The sequence below is a fragment of the Triplophysa rosa genome, linkage group LG4, assembly GCF_024868665.1.
Source record: "Triplophysa rosa linkage group LG4, Trosa_1v2, whole genome shotgun sequence".
In the NCBI taxonomy this organism is placed as follows: Eukaryota; Metazoa; Chordata; class Actinopteri; order Cypriniformes; family Nemacheilidae; genus Triplophysa; species Triplophysa rosa.
In genome coordinates, this window is record NC_079893.1 from 2,872,299 (window position 1) to 2,893,231 (window position 20,933).

General features: G+C 39.2%; 1 protein-coding gene across 5 annotated transcripts in view; it reads right to left on the reverse strand.

Moving 5' to 3' along the window:
* Positions 1-20,933, reverse strand: part of LOC130553005 (neural cell adhesion molecule 2-like) — a 169,621-nt gene that overhangs the window by 54,214 nt on the left and 94,474 nt on the right. Inside the window, exon 1 of one of the 5 annotated variants that reach the window (XM_057331736.1) lies at positions 20,521-20,610. The exons of the other annotated variants lie outside the window; for them this stretch is intronic. Coding sequence (XP_057187719.1) covers positions 20,521-20,545 — 25 coding nt within the window. The 5' untranslated portion in view covers positions 20,546-20,610. Of the gene's footprint in view, positions 1-20,520; positions 20,611-20,933 lie in introns of those variants that run through there. 5 annotated transcript variants of the gene reach the window in all.

Sequence of the window (20,933 nt, forward strand, 5' to 3'; positions counted from 1 at the left end):
TACAACAAACGAAAGGAGCTTTAATCTTTGACATGTATCAACATCCTTTGATACGAAATGTTATTTTCACCATGTTTCATCATCATTGACTTTAATAATCTCCTCAGATGTTTTAAAACAACACAAATCCTTTTATCAAGCATCTGTACGATTCTTAATATAACACCGAATCAGCCTACAGATGGCAGTAATAAGATGTCAGGGCATCGCTTATCTCCGCAGTCGTTGTATAAATCTTTAACATGTCATGCCGGTCGCCGATTTCTTTCTCTCAGGGAAGCGGTGAGGAAGAACAGCCCATCTCTTTATTGTGGGTCTGTTCCAGTTTTATACGAGCTAGCGGCGGGTCTCCTCAGACTCAGAGCATGCCTAAATTAGGAAGCGTGAGCTGATTAATGACCGATGTGAAGCCCTGAGCTCTGAGGTTAGAGACCGCAGTCATCTCAGGAGTCATTTTGATGGCTGTCACCTGATGAGTAAGTGTCACTACGGCCGCAAGAGGCAAATGTGCATGTGTGCTAACTTCAGTCACGAACTACAACAATGTATAAAAATATGCTTTAGTCCTTATAATTACAATTTTGCCCGAAGACTCAGATACAACCGCCAGCATTTGTTGGAAAACAATGAGGCTGGATGATTATTTGATATAAAAACCAACATGTCTTTGTTAAATTACTATATAATATAATCTATACTATATTATATGTTTTACTTCTGTAAACTAAAATTGCAATTGGATTTTATACTGTGAATGCTTAGCATGAACAATTCACCAATGCAAGGCCACGTAAATTCATGAATAGAGCATCATTGATGGATTGATGGAAAGTCAATATTAAGTTAATATCTAAAATGCTGTGATTTGCACTCAAAAAAAGCGTCAAAAAAAGAAAAAGTATTACTGTCACTAGACCTTTATTTACTTAATCAACCTGATCTCATGGGAATTCATAACTATTTTACGAGGTGGCTAATTCATATGAACCATACAAAAAATGTACAATTATTCAAAAAACGCAATACTGTAGCCCCTCCCCTAAACCTAACGTCACATGTCTGAAAGCAAATCGTAAGAATAAGATCGTACAAATTTATAGTAAATTTCCTCCTTGTAAAATAGTTACGAATTCCTGTGAGATTGTGTTGACTTAAACCACGCTCGGATATCAAAGCTAAACCCTTTGACCTTTATAACGATAAATAGTTTGTAAAGATTAAAACTGTAAGAAAGATCAAACTCTTAAAGATTAAACTCGTAAAAGAGATTAAAACTCTTAAACTATAAAATACATAAAATGTGAAACATAAAAATTGGTGAACAAAATACGCTAGATCCGACCACTGGGACCGGCTGGTTTCGTTATTTCTTTGAGTTACACAAAGACTTTATGTTAATATACGATTCCGTTACATATAAAATACAATAAACCAGCAAAGACTCTGGTTTCCTTTTGCACATTTGGCAGGTGTGAAAATCTGTAATTCCTCAAGCTAAATAATAAATATGAACCTCCTGAAGAGGTCAAAGCATCAAAGTTCACAGAAAACCAGAATTTACAGTCATTAAATAATTTACAGTTCTTAATATAGACATTACAGTGGATTTGGTTCACCAGTCATCCAAAGTAGGCTATAGACTGTTATTACGGCGAATTTATTTTTTAATCATTTTGCTGTTTTTTATAATTTGTTGCTTTAATATGCTAAATTTAGCAACACAACTTCTCAGAGTGAGGTCTAATATGCTGACAGTGTGCTGTGCTATTTTTTAATATTGGTCTGTGTACCCATGCATCAAACCAATGTCTTTGAAAAACATAAGATGCAAAAAGAAAAGAAAGCGTAGACATAGTCAGCATGTCTGACTATGTTAGACAATATAGACTAATATAGACAATATTAGTAATAACTTACTAATATTGATACTAATTATATATATATATATATATATATACACAATATGCGTGTGTGTGTGCGCGTATATATAGTATATACTGTATATAACCCAACTTTAATGTGTATAAGGTTAAAGAACATCATGTTGTACATCAGATCGAAAGTGTGTATTAACTGTAATTAAACACATGGGCCGAGATGTGCCGCCGGTGAAGCAACACTCGGGCTGTCCCTGTCTGTGATTGGAGTTTCAGTGACTGTGTGATTCTCTCTGGACACACGGGGGTTAACAGAAGGCAGAAACGCCTCAGAGACGTGCTAAAAGAGTGGCATTGCATGCTGGGATAGTTTCAGAGCAAAATGGGGTTTGCACTCGCTAAAAGCCCCTGCAGCATAAATACGGCTGTCGTCTCCCTCCTGGGACTCCGTAAAGAAGGTTTGTGTCAATGGTCATTAGCATGTTTCTGTTAGCTCGCTGCTGTTTAAATGATCTTTAAAAATCCCACGTGAACCTGCGAGCATCCATTTGCACCCACCCCCAACCCTTCAGCTTTACTCTTTTTACCGTGTGATCGTTGCCTGGAGCGGTAACGTGTCTCCCTGGAACATTCGGCAGATTCTGTGTAGTTTGTATTTACTTGTTTGCAACCCTTATACTGCGTATTTATGTGACTTTAAAAATGGGAATCTTCCTCTCTATCGCCATCTCTGTTTGAAGCATACAATTGCAGGCTACTTTACGTACTTTTCTTTATGTGTGTCAAACTTTTTCTAGTCAAATCCCACCCAACTCATGACACCCACCTCAAAGAATCTTCCACAAAGTGCAACCCTTCTGCAATAGTTCCTCGGTCATTCTGCATCTCTCAGCGGACTCGACAGAAGCCCAGCGTGCTGCACCATCAGAAGTTCATAATATAACCGATTTGTCATGAAAAGTAATAGTAGCATGCGTCTGTAATCTGTGCCGGAGGCATTGAGCTCCTCTCGCTCAATGTTTACCAGCTCAAATGCCATTTGTGAAGTCGGTGACGCTGTGTTTATCCCTGCAGTGATGTGTGAGGAATGACGATGCCACCCAGCTGGTGTGATCTAAACAAAAACCTTCCGTATATTTCATGTCTCAACCATGGCAACCCGATTGTTCCCTGTGACCCTGTAGAATACAGCCAAAAGTTCTGAAACACTCACGCAGTATTTGTTTACAGTTCTTTCCACATTTTAGAATCATAGTAAACTCATTGAAATGGCAAAATAACGAAAATTGTAAGTAGGAATTATGTTTTGACTAAAAGTACAAAAATACCTTTTACCCTCTTTAAAGTAGCCCTTTGCCTAGACTTTGTAAAAATGTACAACATTTTAGTTTCCTAATGAAAGAAATTACGATGTTAGCACAATTATATTTAGTCAATAAAAGTAATTTCAAACATTTAAACACATTAGGCATGGGCCGGTTTGAGATTTTGACGGTACGATAACCTTACGCCAAAATATCACGGTTTGGTGTCAGTGAGTGCGGTGATTTTTCCGGTCTCCTACTTTCTTATCTCTGTTGTTCAATAACAAAACTTTTATCATTCACAAAGCCGCAGCCATTTCACAGTTAACAGGTCTGCAAAGAAGGCTCTTAGTGTGACCACGAACACAACATGTTTCACACGGATAGGACCCCCGCCACGACACTGACTGTTACAACCGAAGCCCGTCTCAAGAACCTTCTCTACGAGTCCAAACACACAGGAGTCTGAGCGATCGTTCCCGCTGAGCGGACGGCACCCCACTGATACTGTCACCGCCACAACACTGAATACTCCACCATTAAAACACATTCACACGATGACAGCTGGAGGGGAGCAACAACCATGTCACCATTCCTATAACACCAGACTAGAGTTTGTATATGCATTAACACTATTTGCTTATATGAATTGTATTTTAATATAACTTGTCTGTTGCTATTGTATTTTCACTTTATGTAATGGTTTGCCCAACCTGATCTCACAGGAATGCTTAACTATTTGACGAGGTGGCTCATTTGTATGAATTTGTGCGTTGCGAATCGTACATAAACGTACAATTACTATACAAAAGCATGAAGCCCCACGCCTAACCCTACTGTCACTGGAAAGCATAAAACTAGAGCCAGATGGGTTAGGCGTGGGGCTTCAGTATTGCTTTTGTCTAGTAATTGTACGTTTATGTATTAATACAATAGCAACAGACAAGTTATATTAAAATACAATTCATATAAGCAAATAGTGTTAATGCATATACAAACTATAGGAATGGTGACATGGTTCTTGCTCCCCTCCAGCTGTCATCGTGTGAATGTGTTTTAATGTGAAAGCAAATCGTACCAAAATGTACGAATGAGATCGTACAAATTCATATGAATTAGCCAAAATTAGCCACATCGTAAAACAGTTATGTTTCTGCTGTGCGATTCTGTTCCCCCGGGTCTCAACGGACTTCTTGGTTAAATAAAGGTTACATAAACATAGAAGATAAAACATGTCAAACCTTTTGAAAATAAGTTGCATTATCTGAGTTATTTTTAATTAATATTCTATTTTAAATCTGCGATTTGAACTTTTGCCTTTTTATCGCCATCTCTGTTTGAAACATAACACTGCAGGTTGCTTTTTACAGTCCATGTGAAAATGTAACATTTTTCTTGAAAATTTTCTTAAAAATTAAAATTCTTAATTAAACCTCTTGTGCTATGAAAGAGCAATCTGTGAGCAATAAAATGTCGTTCTGGCTCTAGTTTTATGAATAGATCAAATACTGCAGTAGTAAAATATTTCAAGGTTGGTGTTGATGATAATACCACAATACTGTTGGCATTGGCATATAAAATGTTTCTTTTGCTTTTCACAGAAAATACCATTTGGAAAGACGTGATTGGTCAGGAAATAAATAATAACAGAATATTTGTATTTGACTGATTTATTCCTCTTCATCTTTCCTAAGATCTTTATCTTGTGTTCTGTTTGATTTTTAAGGTAATGTCACATCTTATCTCATATAGACACAGAAAAGCGTCTTGACCAGACAGACTCCAAACAAATAAGATCATGCATCTATTTCAGTTATTCATCCTTGCAGCAGTATTCCAGGAATTCCTCTAACATCTCATCTGAAGCAGATCCGTAAGACATTGTTCATATACTGTCTGTAGCTCAATTATAGGTCAAATTTCAGGCTTCTATATGCGTCCCATCTAAATATCATTGCAATCTTCCCAAAAACAGGAAAGACGGCCACATCTCTCAAAAAAACCTCCCGTCACTGCTCATTTAGAGGAGCAACATTCAAACAGTCGATGAGGAAGAAGAAATTAGATCTTTCTCAGTTGTTGTAAGGGGTTTAATCTGGGGTGAATGTTGGACAATAACATCCCCGCTTTTATGTCTGTCTCTGTAATTGCAGACTCTGTTTGTCATTTGTTTTATATTCACATGACGTGATGTTGGAAACGCGGTCCAGATCTGATTTTAGTGATGGTTGTGAGATGCACAGTAACAGTTCATTATTCTGCACTTGGAAGATTGCCCTGCAGCATGGATTTCTGAATGTGGTATTTTTGGATGTTTGCGCCCATGCGCTTGTGAGTTTGGGTTCCCAACAGTTTTTTTTTCTGAAGCTAAACAAGCAAGATTTTGTCAACTAAACAATCACAATGGTGAGCGAACTGACCAGCTTCAGTATCTATGTTCATCAACATAAATAGGCCTAAACCAGCCTGATGCAGCATCAACCAGCGTGCTGTCCTAAAAATTATCATATTTTAGTTGTTGAATTTTCAGTTTTACAGTAAAGCATGTCAACCAAGAAAAGTTTGTAACCAAGAAAAGTTACACCTCAAGTTTCACACCTTTTTCCCAAATGGTTCACTATTCATCTAATGGAGCACAGTCACGTTCTGTGAGGGCAGCATAATCCAGTCTGATGCACCATTAACCAGCATGATGCACAATACGCCAACATAAACCAGCCTGATGCTATAAGTTAACATAAACCGGCCTGATGCAGCATAAACCATTTTAAGACATCATAAACTAACATAAACCGGCCTGATGCAGCATAAGCCATCCAAAACCAGCATAAACCAGCCTGATGCTGCATAAATTAACATAAACCGGCTTGATGCGGCATAAACCATCTTAAACTAATATAAACCATCCTGGTGCAGCATCAACCAGTCTAGTCCAGCATAGACTAACATAAACCAGTCTAATGTAGCATAAACTAACACAAACCAGCCTGATTCATCATAAACCAGTCTAGTGCAGCATAAACTCTCATAAACTAGCCAGATGCAGCATGAACTAACACAAACCAGCCTGATGCAGCATAAACCAGTCTAATGCAGCATAGACTAACATAAACCAGCCTGATGCAGCATAAACCAGTCTAGTGCAGCATAGACTAACATAAACCAGTCTAATGTAGCATAAACTAACACAAACCAGCCTGATTCAGCATAAACCAGTCTAGTGCAGCATAAACTATCATAAATTAGCCAGATGCAGCATAGACTAACATAAACAAGCCTGATGCATCATAAACCAGTCTAGTGCAGCATAGACTAACATAAACCAGCCTGATGCAGCATAAACTAACACAAACCAGCCTGATCCGGCATAAACCAGTTTAATGCAGCATAAATTTAGCATAACCGATCCTGATAAAGCATAAACCATCTTTAGGCATCATAAATTAACATAAACCAGCCTGATGCAGCATAAACCAATTTAACCAGCCAAAAGCATTTTAAACCAGTCTGATTGAATTGCCTTTGTTTTGTTTTTTTTAAATGTAAGAAGCAAAATAGAGTCAAAGTTTCTGACATGTTTTCCACACTGTCCTGATAATAGTCTTCCAATAAGAGCTCATGTCTGTAGATCTCAAACTGAATCATACAGTCTCAGGGCCGCTTTCGATCACCTACAATGATTACTGATCTTCACGAAATGGATGTTAAAGTTCACTTGCGGTTTGAGCGCAAATGTTCATTCTCTCCTAAAAATCAATCGTTTTCCAGGAGATGTGAAGCAGTACGACTCCTAACAGCCACAAAACCTCCTCGTGTACCGCACAACTAAACAAAACGCTGTGAGCGTTGAGCAAAGATTCAATTTCTCTCAAATCTCAGTGACCCTGCCTCCCTAAACAAGCCCTGCCTCATTATACTCGACGTCGCCCGCTGACACGAGACTATAGACGGGACGTACCATCACAAAGTCGTTCATCTTCAGTCGCACGCGGGGTCAGCGAGCCCTCAGACGGCAGGCAGGCCGCATCTCTCTCTAATGAGCTTTCAATTGTGTTCTCTCTCCAGCATGTTTGAGTGAATACTGACCCACAATGCACTAGTGAGACGAGAATGGAGAATCTCATCAGAGACGCTGCGTTTCTCTGTCTGAGGTCAGACGCTGTTCGCTCATACGTGTTCGGAGGCTTGAGGTGCGAGACTGTCACTTCTGTGTGATGTGAGAATCACGGGTTAGAATTACACCTTCAACCAGAAACTAGCCTCTTATGTAAGAACATTGAGATCTCTTTAATATCTCAGAGACCGATATGACATTAAAAGAAGAGCAAGTTAAATCTTTATGCTAGAAAACGAAACACCTCAAATGTTGTTTTTTCCCCGTGAGAATGGCTCAGATGTCCCGCATACATTTCCATTAGTTGGTCACAAATACTTATCATCCAAAACAAGATTATATATATATTATATATATAACTATATAATCTTCATGAATGTTCAAATGTTCAGTGTTCATACCCTCAAATCTCTTATTTGTATAATCTTCCCAAGCAATTTTAGGACAAGTATCTGACATTAAAGGGACAGTTTACCCAAAAATGAAAATTCTGTCATCATTTACTCCTCCTCAGGTGGTTCCAAAACGTTATAAAATTCTTGGTTCTGGTCAACTCAAAAGAAGATATTTTGAAGAATGTGAGAAAACTAAACTGTTCTGGGGCACTATTGACGACCATAGTAGTTTTTCTGTACTAGTGCCCCAAAACTGTTTGGTTGCATTCTTCCAAATACCTTTCCTAGTGTTTAGCAGAACAACAAAATTTACAGTTTGGAACAACTTGAGGGTGAGTAAATGATGACAGAATTGACTTCACCCCAAAATGAAAGTTCTGTCATCTTTTACTCACCTTCGAGTTGTTCCAAATCTGTATAAATGTCTTTGTTCTGATGAACACAGAGAAAGATATTTGGAAGAATGCTTATAACCAGACAGATTTTGACTCCCATTGACTCCCATAGTAGGAAAAATTACTTCATCACTTTATTTTGTTCTGTTGAACACAAAAGAAGATATTTTGAAGAATGTAGGACAGCAAACAGTTCTGGGGCACTTTTGACTACCATTGTAATTTTTCCTACTATGGGAGTCAATGGGGGGCAAAATCTGTCTGGTTATAAGCATTCTTCCAAATATCTTTCTCTTAAAATTCTTAATATTGAGATCTCTGATTTTGGATTGCATGTTGCTGAGAGAGGTCACAGATACTGTACGAGATTAATAGGAAAAGTAATAAACTAATAAAACAGACGAATGGTTTTGATTGATAAAAGATGGTCAAATGCATGCGCATGCATGTTTACAAACACGTTCCATACTGTAAATGCTGCAGTATTTTCATGTGCAGTACGTGGATATTTCTAGCACTTGTTTTGGATGTCATTGACTCTTTGATTATGTGTTTGGGATGTGTGTGCAGGTGTTTTCTGAAGATGTGTGTGTGTGTTTAACGCAGGTATCCACACCAGAGGGGTAGATGCCTAAATTGGGTTTAGATTGCTTTGGAAGCCTTAAGGATGTGGGGTGAGTTGCCATGGAGACGAGAAAAGTTAAAGCCAAAGGAGCTGCTAATGAGCTTTAGAAACCCATCCACACACATACGCACACATTAAATACACAAAACCCGTCAGTCTCTTGTATAACAGCATTGGGAGGATTCTTTTAGAAACATGACCACTTTCACATCATCACTGTAAAATACAAAACCCGTCAAGAACAGGAAGCGTCTTTATCATTGTCACCATTCTTCTTTCTCTCTTTACTATGACATTAAATGATTATTATTGGAATTGTGAAATATTATACATAATGGTAGAAATGTATTATCCGCTTACTGTTCGCCTCATGTCCAGCAAAGTGTTTTAGCGTGGCTAAAAACCGCCAGACGCTTTTCTGAAAATGTGCCTGTTTTTTCAGATTTCTCCGATAGTTTGTTTTATAAACAAATGTTGATTTTGTGGGATATTATCTGGTACAGACACGGACACTTGGAGAAGAAAAATATGAACATCTGCATTATAAAAGTATGATGCAGCCGGTGGGTTGATATTTGTCCCGCCCCTCCTTTTCTGTGATTGACAGCCAAGTAAAAAGTGAAATTGACAATCGCAGCGTTCTCCTCAAAGTTGAACACACCAGCTGATGGTGTTTTTTAGAAGTGCTGCACTTTCACCGTAAACAACTGAAAAATGCTGATTTGAATTCAATAAAAAGTGTAATCTACGTTCACTGCATCTCAACTCTGTATAAAATAAAAAAACACAGATGTAAATGATATATACTGATAATGCAAATATTATTATTTGAAGACTTCAGCTAAATTTCCATGGCTAAATCGATAATAAAGATCTTCTCCTTAACACAATAATAAGACGCAGTTAGATGCATTACTGCTGTTTTTCTAAACCCACCGCTAACAATCAGAAAGCCCACAAAGCCAGCGAACCCCAAGCGTTACTGCAACACATCCAGAGAAAAACAATGGAGCGCTGTGCATATTCATAAAGCATCAGTGGAGGGTTTAACTGCTGATGCTGCACTTGGCGTGATGGCATGCCAGCTCTAGTTTGTTTTGGAAGCTCTCACGGGCCTTTCAGAAAGCGCCGGGATTAAAAGTGTCGGCACACCGCCAGCGGTCCAACAGAATAATAACGCAGAGCGTCTACCACTGATTATTATACTCGAAGAATTAAGAAGCAGGAAATATTCAAACCCTCAAAGAAAACATCATCTGAACTAAACTCATGTGAGATTTAGCTGAGACGCCTCGTGCACACGATGAGAAGTCACTCTAACTCGATGATGTGAGATGATCCACAAACTCTTGTCATTTATCCAGAGTTTTGTCAATTCCTCAGTAAATCTTCAGTCAGAAATCTCACAAAATTCTCAATTGGAGTTTCAGAAGAGATGTCAACAGCGTCTCAAACTGAGCTCAGATTTGAAGTCTGCAATCAAAAGTCAATACTATTCAGGATCTCAATTTGAACGCAAACATTTCTCATCAGATTTACCCAAATCCAGATTATTTGACCTCTACCCCTCCACCTGCATGGATTTCAACAATTGCCCCATGTGTTCCTGTCTAATTTCCTCTATGCAATTTTAAGACAAACCTAAGTTGATACTTAAATTAAAAATACTGAATATTCTCCTGAGCTATGACAGAGTTATCATTCCAATAAATAAAGACAACACGTTACAGTACTTCAGACAGATCTGACCACCCGCTCTTGAACTTCGCAGCAGCTTTGAACCAACTAGCGTGTCACATAAACCCAATGAAAGATCTCCAGCGAGCCATTACGAGACACCCGCATAAATTCACAAGTATTGACGATGCGTACACGTTTGCGAGCTCATAAAGATCATTCATGAATTCTCATGGTCAATATTCACGCCTATTATCACAGACATAAAAGCCAGACTTTGCTGATGCGAACAATCCCACAGTGCTGTTCATCCTAACCCATCGTCACATTGCTCGTGTGACCGCTTCATGTGTGCACTGTTTGTGTAAAGCATTGCGTTGATTTGGATTTTTGTTTTGTTCTCATTTAACAGCTGGTAAATAACAATAAATATTGTAGTACAGTAAATAATAAATGAAGAGTTTATTTGCCAAAACAGATAACTCATAAATCATAAATCATAGATAACCCTAAAATCATGTTTTTTATTAAGTTATCAAGTTTTTATTGTGTTTTATTGTGTTAACAACCCAACTGCAGTTTGATTGATATTCCTTGGAATGAACAATAAAAAATGTGACTTTTGACCATTTTTACAATTGGCGTTTATATACAGTAACCATATCACTGTGCCAGTGAAAACAGGACAATTAATAATAAAAGATCAATATAAAAAAAAACTGTCATGAAAATGAATGTCCTGCTTTTAAAAAATACAATAAGATTGAAATAAAATATATTTTTTAATGTTCTCATCACAGTTAAATTCATAGACGTATAGATGCTACATTCGACTGCTCTAGACATGTCTTTGTGTCCGCCATTTTGGAACAGTCAACATTGCTGTCATCACTTACAATAAAACTCCATTGCTTCGTCCCAATTCGCCTACTTATACCATGCCCTTAAAGTATGTACTCTTTATGTTATGGAACAGTATATGTGTGCTGTATGCACGCACTGGGACATACTAACGTGAAACGGATGTTGCCGTTATTGCCTAGACGTCATTGTGGCCATTAACTGTCACGGACATCAAAATACAGCTCTTCCTTGCATTTAAGTATTTACTATTTTGTATGTAGTGTTTACTGTACACTAACATTTATTAATTTAGTGAAGCATCTTTTATTTAATTTTATTAATGCAGTGGAGTGTCATTAAACTCCGCCCCCTCTCGCGGTGAGTTGTGGGTAATAGCAGCCATTAAGTGTCCATGGATTCACACTTCGAATTTTCACCCGGAAACAGTAGACCATCCATTTCAGCATACTATGATTTGGGACATACCAATTCTGTTTTTGAATACTATTTGGGACGGATAGTGCACGAATTGGGACGCAGCACATGAGTTTTGTCTTGTATTGTGTCAGTTTAGCAGTTATAATGTTTAGATCTACACAACACCAGTGTGTAACTACAGTTGCAAACACACAGTCAACTTGAGTGTTCACGGACCGGCTTTGACCGATCCAATATGGCGAACGATTAGCGTATAGTGTCTCATAAAAAAGCTGTTAGCAAGGCATCTATGTATATATTTCTATGCTTAAATCTATCAGCTAATAAGTGTTTGCTTTGTTAACAATTTTAGTAATAATTCATGGGGACACACAGCAAGACTATTTCTAATAAATAACCCCAAATCAGAATTGTGCAATAAAGACTTTGTCCCATGAACGGATGATGAAACGTTTGACAGAAGACACAAGTATCTGCCAGTCAAACTCAAGAAGAAATATGAGGGGTGGGTGTCATTAGTTGAAATGATTCAGGCTTCTGTACACGAGACACTTTTATGGACCTTCTGCAGCTAATTTACTGCATCTCTCTTCTGCACTTCATTAAACCGTGTGTCTGCGCCCGAGCTGCATTCACCATTCACTCCATATTACAGCAAATGGATTCCGGCATCTGGCACCAAAATTTGTCACGAGCAGCAGGGCTTTTCCTCGCACGCTGGAAATGAAAGCGGAGGTGTTCTGAGAGCGCACGAGTCCCGCTGGAGACGGAAACGCATTTAAAATGCTGCACGGGTGGCAAAGCATCTGTTAAACAGCTATCTGCAGCCCTGCACATCGTAAAAGAGTGTCTTAACAAAACCATATCGAGAACTACAGAACAAATGAGGAGTGTCCGCGGTTTTCAGTTACAGTCCATCTATGAAGAAAGCAAAAAAAACATTAATGACTCCACAATGGGATGGTGTCTCCAAAGCAAATGACACATCATTGTCCACTAAAACTTGAAACGAATCACGGGAATTCAATAAAAACGTCTCCACGCCACGCCGCCTCAAGGATTAAAAAATAAAGAATGATGTTAGTCAGAACCCTGGAAAGGGCTCAGCGCTCAGAACAAAGGATACAGAGTTACAGATGATGTACAAAAACACGTCGATCAGAGCTAAGCATCCGCGTTCCCCCCCGCAGACACGCATGCCCTGCGGCCTCGCGCCCGCCGTGTTACGGGACCCCTGCCAGCACGCGCTAAAACCATCTCAGAAATAAAACATCTGACTCATCTTCAGCTCATTTCTCACACGAGGGCAACCCCACGTACGTCTCAACACGACGCGTTGCTCTGACCTTCACATGACTGCGACACAGAGGCCATCATTACAGGGCTTTAGATAAGAAGAAGAGAAAACATATGCAGTGCATGTAGTCCACTGAGCTTAGAATATATACAAGTCACACGTAATAAATTAAACTGTTGGACACAGAAGGTCTGTATAATGTGATACATCATGTGATAAATCGGTGATTATTTGCTGCCGGTGTGAAATTGTTTTGATCTTGTGGGCGTTGTTTTACAGCACTTGACCTGCAGGTGTCACTGTTGATGACCTTCACCCTATAGAGCACATGCTTTGATGTAGGTCAGTGAGAGTGTCACCAGACAACAGTGGTACACCTGCAGGAGAACCGGAACACACGCACTCTACTCATACACATACACATACACACAAACGCAAAGGATTACAGAAAACATGACACACAGAGTACAACAGTCCACACACGCATACAGAGAACACTGAACAGACAACACACAAACAAATACATACTAGAACAATACACACAAACACACATGCTCAACAGTCCACACACACACACAAAGACTCTCCACATACACAAAGACACAACACGCACGCACACAAAGAGAACACGCAACTACATTCACAGCAACAGAGATAACACACACTCACGCAAACCCAGAACAACACACACAAAACACAATCCACACAAACAATACAATACAAACACAAACAAAGAAATACATACTAGAACAAATTAGAGATTGCAGAGAATACACACACAAACACACAGAACAACTCCACATACAAAAACACAAATCCAGGGCTGGACAGAAAGGACTGGCCGATGGCCCGGGGCCAGCATGGGAGGTCCTCGGGCCAGTTGAGAGAACTGTCATTTGCCCGATCTGGCCAGTGCTGTATCGTCATGGAAAATGATCATTTGTACGTTTTTAAGACTTGCCTATTTAAATATTCCCAAGAAGATGCAAAAGAGGACTGGATTCGGTTCTCACGTGTTGTTTGAGATATGCGTGTGTAACGGGTCCCACTTGCACCGCTCTGCGCGGGCCTCGAACCGGCGACGGTCCGGATGGGAGACGGGCGCTCCAACGAGGAGGCTAAAGACAACAATTGCAGAGAATACACACACAAACACTATCAAATACACAAAACAACTCCACGCACAAAACACATACACAGATACAGAGAACACACACCAAAATCCACAAACACAAAAGCGATGCTGAACGACAGCGTACAGTGCGCGTGACGCAAATTTCGTCATCAGATTTCGTCACGCGTACTGTACGCACAGCGGCGGAATTTTTTTACCTCGCGAACAAAGTACGCGCAGGTCGCGCATTCCATTTCTTGCAGTAATATTTTAACCACCAGGTGGCAACAGTGTCCTGGGAGCGTCGATTCAGGGTAGTAGAAGAAATCCTGACCCCTGTAGGCCCGTAAGGGTATTGCAATGTCCAAAAATCCAAAAATATCTGAATCATTATAAAACTAAATAATAATCAAGTATCAAAGCTTTCCAGCATGTGGAGATGACTGGAAATGATGGAATGCACCAATGAAAATATGTACAAGCGCAAATGTCAAAATAATCATAATTCATAAATCATTATTTTCTTAACGCAATCGTTTTATATTTCCTAAGATTTTGGGTTCTGTACGGGATCTCAGCTAGATTCACCAGCTAAAAACACTCAATACATGAAAAAACGAGATTTCTGCAGGCACAGACTCCGTGAATCAGATAGAAATCCACAACCCACATTCTCTCTCACAGCCAGACGTTTGCCAAAGGTCCTGTGAGCGGATGGAGATGAAAGCACCGCCAGCATTGAAAGAAGAGCCCTCTGAGACACAAACAATATGCTCATATATCTTCCTCTCTCATTCTGACAGCGTTTTGGCCACGCTGGCATGCAGAGTAACTTTAAGGACACTGGCATTCCCACTGCGGGCGCGCATACGCTGTCACAGCTTTACCCCACAGAGCTCAGACTGAAAATATTCTTCTGTCCTTCTCAGCAGCAGCGGAATTCCCTTTTCACACCGCACCAGAAGAGTTCATGTTTAGGAAATGTTCAGCATTAATATTATGATTAATAGATTAAAATAAAGATTAAAACTATTAATAAGATAAACATTTTGAGATTATTATAGGCAAACAATATGTTGTGCATGTAAACAAAGCAAAAGTTGAGTTCACTCATTCACTATATAAATAGTATATAAATAGTCCACTATATGGGTACGAAGTGAATGAAAATGAGTGAACGATTTCGGACGCTGACGTAATATACCCTGCGTCTGACAGTACTGTCGCGGACATTCGTCATAACGCTTATATTACACCTGCACGGCTCTATAGACTATGCAAAAAAGTTTATTTACACCTTATTTGTCATGTTTATTGTAATAGTTTATAATAACGTGAACAAAACAACTGTTTGTCACGTTTATTTACCATGACGTTTATTTATAACGTTTAATACAATTATTTAATATATTTAAAATAAAACACTACTGTCCATAACATTCATTTTTTTGTTTGTTTGTTTATTTATTTATTTATATAGCACAGTTTAATACAACACCAGGTTGCCCAAAGTGCTTTTTTTAATTTAATTGTTTATTTTTAAAAAGGTAGAAAATAACTGTCAACAAGGACAAACGTAAAGACTTTTGGTTCAGACTGCCAGCAACTGTGTCGCTCCCGAAAGTCGCTCATCATTTACAGAAAGTTGAGCAAATCTCAACTTTGACGAGTCGCTAGACACGCCCACTTCCTGTCGCCAACATTCACTATCGCTCGTTTTGCTGGATGTCGCTAGGCTACATTGAAATGAATGACATCACCTTGCTTTGTCGCTGGGTTCGATTCCCGTCTCGTGGTCCTTTCCCGAACCCACCCCTTCTCTCTCCCATTTCGCTTCCTGTCCTCTCTAACAATAGCTGTACAATTAAAGGCAAAAACGCTAATAACAAATCTTTTTTAAAAAAAGTAGTTGGACGTAGTAAAGAGTTGTTCTCTCAGAATTCGGATAACACTACAAAATGGCGGACACCCGATATAGTGCACTATATAGGAGATTCGGACACAGCTTAAGTTCATTTGGCAGCAAGTCAATAACTTTGAATCTCATTGGTTCTTGCATATTTTTTTTGGCAGCTGCTATTTGCACTAAGTGAAAATAGCAGCATTTCTTAGCGATGCTATTTACACTAACCAAAAATAGATGTATTTTCTTTGGATTAGGAAGAAATAGTAGTTAGATGCTATTGGTACTTATACTGTAAATAGTGGCAGACCAATGAAATTCAAGGTTTTTGTAAATTTTGGATCCTACATAACATGGCATTTTAAAAGAATAGTTTACACCAAAAATGGCGCCCGCTGATTTTCCATAGTAGTAATAACAATGACTATGGTCAAGTCAATGGGGACCATTTTTGGGTGAACTATTCCTTTAATATCAAATGATTGGTTTGTGCTCGACTGAAGAAAGAAAGTCATCTGGGAATGGAACGAGGTTGAATTCTCAATTTTGGTTGAACTAATCCGTTTAAAGAAAGAAAGAAACTGTGTCTCAGATCAAAACCCAATAGTGTGTTATTTTCCAGGGAAGTGGCCCTTTTAAACCCATTATTTAAAGCACATCCAAACAGGAAAAAACATTCTTCATCTATTTGGCTGGCCATCTTGGCAGCCGACTGGCCTGTAGGTATTAATTCCTATCGATCCGCCCTTCTCTCTCGGCTAGAATAAACGCTTAATTCACATTTTGCCTTCCACTTGAAATCTTGTTTGAGTGATTGACCAAAACCGTGCTCGGTTTGGCTTCTGAAAAGGTAAACAGAATGACGGAATTAGCCTTCGGTTTATTTTTCTCAGATGGGGCTGAACAAAATGGCAACATGATTTGAAATTAAACCATTTTTATGCGGATATCAATCGTGCTGTTCCTGCTTTGGAGGAGAAGTGTGTAATTATAGTGTTTGGCAATGACGTTCCTCAAATATTCAGGTTAGAATTTGTTCTATGTAAGAAATATTTTTGCGTCTGAATATTAAAACTAAAATGTACATTTTTGGGTGAAAAATGCTGATCCCCATATAAGAAGATTTGTTAAAGGGATACTTCACCCAAAAATGAAAATTCTGTCATCATTTACTCGCCTTCGAGTTGTTCCAAATCTGTATAAAGTCTTTGTTGTGATGAACACAGAGAAAGATATTTGGAAGAATGCTTATAACCAAACAGATCTTGCCCCCCATTGACTCCCATAGTAGGAAAAAATACTTGAACACTTGTTGAACACAAAAGAAGATATTTTGAAGAATGTAGGACAGAAAACAGTTCTGGGGCACTTTTGACGACCATTGTATTTTTTCCTCCTATGGGAGTCAATGTGGGGCAAAATCTGTCTGGATAAAAGCATTCTTCCAAATATCTTTCTCTGTGTTCATCAGAACAAAGACATTTATACAGATTTGGAACAACTCGAAGGTGTGTAAATGATGACAGAATTTTCATTTTTGGGTGAAGTATCCCTTTAAGAGTGCAACCTGTGTCGTGTGACCATCCGAACGCGTCCGTCCACCGTACAGGTCTCCATCTGGCTGCGGCGTGTCTCATGGAGGCCGATTTTGTTCCACTAAGCTGCGCAGAGTTAGGCGGGCAAATAGACAGATAATGAAACACGTGGCGGTTCCCGCCGGGTGATCGCTGATCGATGTAAGTGGAGCCGGGCAGCAGATGGTACGTCTGTTTAATCACTCATGAGGAAAACCAGAGCACAACGTCACGCTAGACCTGCTCGAATCCCTCAAGAACCACATCAACACCACCCCGGTCTAACTCACCAGGACAGAACCAAAGTAGGTGTATCAAAGCAGTACATCACTCCAGAAATGACTCAAATAAAAAAGATGCTCTGGGTGGTTGTACGGCCTCTTCTATCTAGTTTAATAGGAGACGGTGTGTCTTTCACAAAGCATGCATATGCATATTTGTTTCTGAAATTTGGTGTACGGACGTTTTTACGAGCAAATCATGATTCACCAAAAACATTCATAGTAAGTTATTCAAAAAATGTAAGAGCAACTTCAACTTCAAACTCCAGGAGTGCCATCAGAGCAGAAGGAGGTGGCACCGAAGCCTCCGGGTGAGACTATACATCCATCCTGTCACAGTCACGTAACCCACATTCAATTCATTAGCCAGAGAAAAATCTGGTGACCGCTGTGGGGCCCGAGCGCTCATAAATCACGCTGCATGTACAGGGCCGAGTTTTAATAACTCTACTGCGACACGGAGAACCAATGCGGCTCTCTGTGACATTTTCCTGCTATGGGCATTATGTGTCAAGTGATTTACACTGTGATGGGCCACGGTTGCTTTATTAACACTCTGGTGTTACATAACTGCAAATATTATAAACAATGAGTGTGTTAGACAGAAACTATTTAAAACGTTGTAAGTGAAGTGTTGGATAAACACCTGAAATTCATTAGAGGACACGATCTCTCAATTTTTACACACCTAGTTATATACACTATAACCCATACAATAAACCTAACAGAAAGCTTTCTGCATTTTTACAATAAAATATATATTTACTATTTATAGTGTTTTAAGAAATGAGAACACCCCAAAACGGAGGTTTTGGGCAGAGGTGGGACCAAGTCATTGTTTTGCAAGTCACAGGTCTCGCTTTGCATTCAATTCAATTTGATTTTTATAGCGCTTTTCACAATGTGCATCGTTCCAACGCAGCTTTACAGGAGAAAATAAGAAAAACAGAAAAACCCAGAAAAGGTCAAACACAGCACAGTGCATGGTGTTTATAGACCAAGCAAGATCATTCTAGTAAAAGACATCTAATAAGTCTCGTTCAGGTCCTGAGTCAAAACAGCAAAGTCCCAAGTCAAGTCCTGAGCTTTATGTAAGGGATAATGTACAGGTAGCTGGTTGTTATCGCAGAAATAAGCCCCGACAGCGTGATCAGCATCACACTGAAGAGGTTTATTTCACAATAACAGCCGGCTGCTTGTGCATTATCCCGCTTATTACACGGCTACTTGCCACATGAGAAAAAAACTGGAAATGAAATGGGAATTTGAAATATTTTACTAGATCATTTTTTAAACGTGTTTTGGCCAGCGCTGAGTTAACATACTGTAACTCCAAATTGAGCTGATATACCTTTAAAAATAAGTTGTAATTGCCTACCTTATTTGGATGTGTTCAAGTAATGTAAAAAATGACTTGTAAAGCCAACCTTTCCCACAATCACATAGATACCCTCGATGTAAAAAAAATGTTGTTTCAACTTAAAAAAGTAAGTGTTTGTTCTGCCTTAAAATTTTAAGTTTTGTGAACTTGAAATGTGAAGTCGTCTTAACTAAGAATAAAGTTGACATTGAGAAAGTTCAAACTCGCATTATAATGACCGGCATTACACACTGATTGTGCTATCGCTGATTCCTCCACCGACACGCATGAGACACGAAGCACGTGCCAAAAACCAGTCAGAAGAATGAACAATTTACAGACGCCTTTTTAACATTTCATTAATGCAACTTGTCATCCAATCTGTGGGACACCAGGCAACATTTGTCAGTTTCAGCCGAACAAATATTGTGTAAGACAAACTCATGCCCGGTTTAGACTCCCAACACAGTCAATGATCCAAAACAGCACCACATTTAGAAACCAAACAGTTTGCTTCAGTGTACTGGAAGAATTATCTGTCAGTCTGTGATGTTGATGCCTCCATATGAAGCTATGGACGTGTGCATTATTAGATTTGGCCGGAAAAACATTCAACTAAATCCATCGCATATGCACGTCTCTTGTGCTCCTCAGAAGCATGCCGGCGTCCTATTGTGATATTTTTAATGAAGAAACTACAATGCCTGAGTACTTTGGCAGCTGCCAGTTTGTCTTGGCATCAGCTGAGCAGACCTACTCAGTTCCACAATGCATGCTGGGTATCTATTCCCAGTACGGTACGCTTACTGGATCACTACGAAACAAATATTTACTCTTCATCGTGTATAAAATAACATCAGCCGTGTTCCAAAATCTACTGAGCTGACAAACTAGACAACATTTTAGGGATTACACCAACAGCATGTACTAAAATTACTGCGTTGCCTCACAAAAATAACTTTTAAAATGATTCATATTGATTCACAATATCATATTTTTTATTATTAAAAATTGATTGTAAATACATTAAAGTGATAGTTCACCCAAAAATGAAAATTCTGTCGAATGTTGTTAACTGGCCCCCATTCACTTGCATTGGTTTTGTGTCCATACAATACAAGTGAATGGGTGCCAGCGCTGTTCGGTTACCAACTTTCTTCAAAATATCTTCTTTTCTGTTCTGTGGAAAAGAAAGAAAGTCATACAGGTTTGAGAATTTCTATTTTTGGGTGAACTATAACTTTAAGCGACTTTAAAACACTAACCAAAAAATATTATGCAGGGAATCGGTTCAATTGGAAACTTAAAGTTCTGTTCACACACGTCGCCTGTTAACCGGCCTTTCCATGTCCTCCGGTGTACCACAGAATCGGCGCTGTGCATATATTTCATGTCTGCTGGTTATCCGTGGACATTGCTGCTGGCCTGCGGCACAGAGTGAAGGCCTGTCACGGCTCGGCGCTTCACGGGAACGGTCATTATCGCTGCCAAACCATGTGTGTCTGCAGGACTTCCTCAGGTACAGCACTGAAGTCCCATTAAAAGAGTGTGGACTCCAGTATCAGCACACTGAGGAGTACAGCTGGATAAAAAACAAGGTGAAGGTCTCTACTGTATCACATCTGTCACCGTCCCATGGGAAACCGTGCCCAGATTTGCCAAGATACAAAAGTCTGCAGTCAAAGTCTAAGATGTCAATGTGACCTCAAACATTTTGCACCGATTTTTTGCAAAAC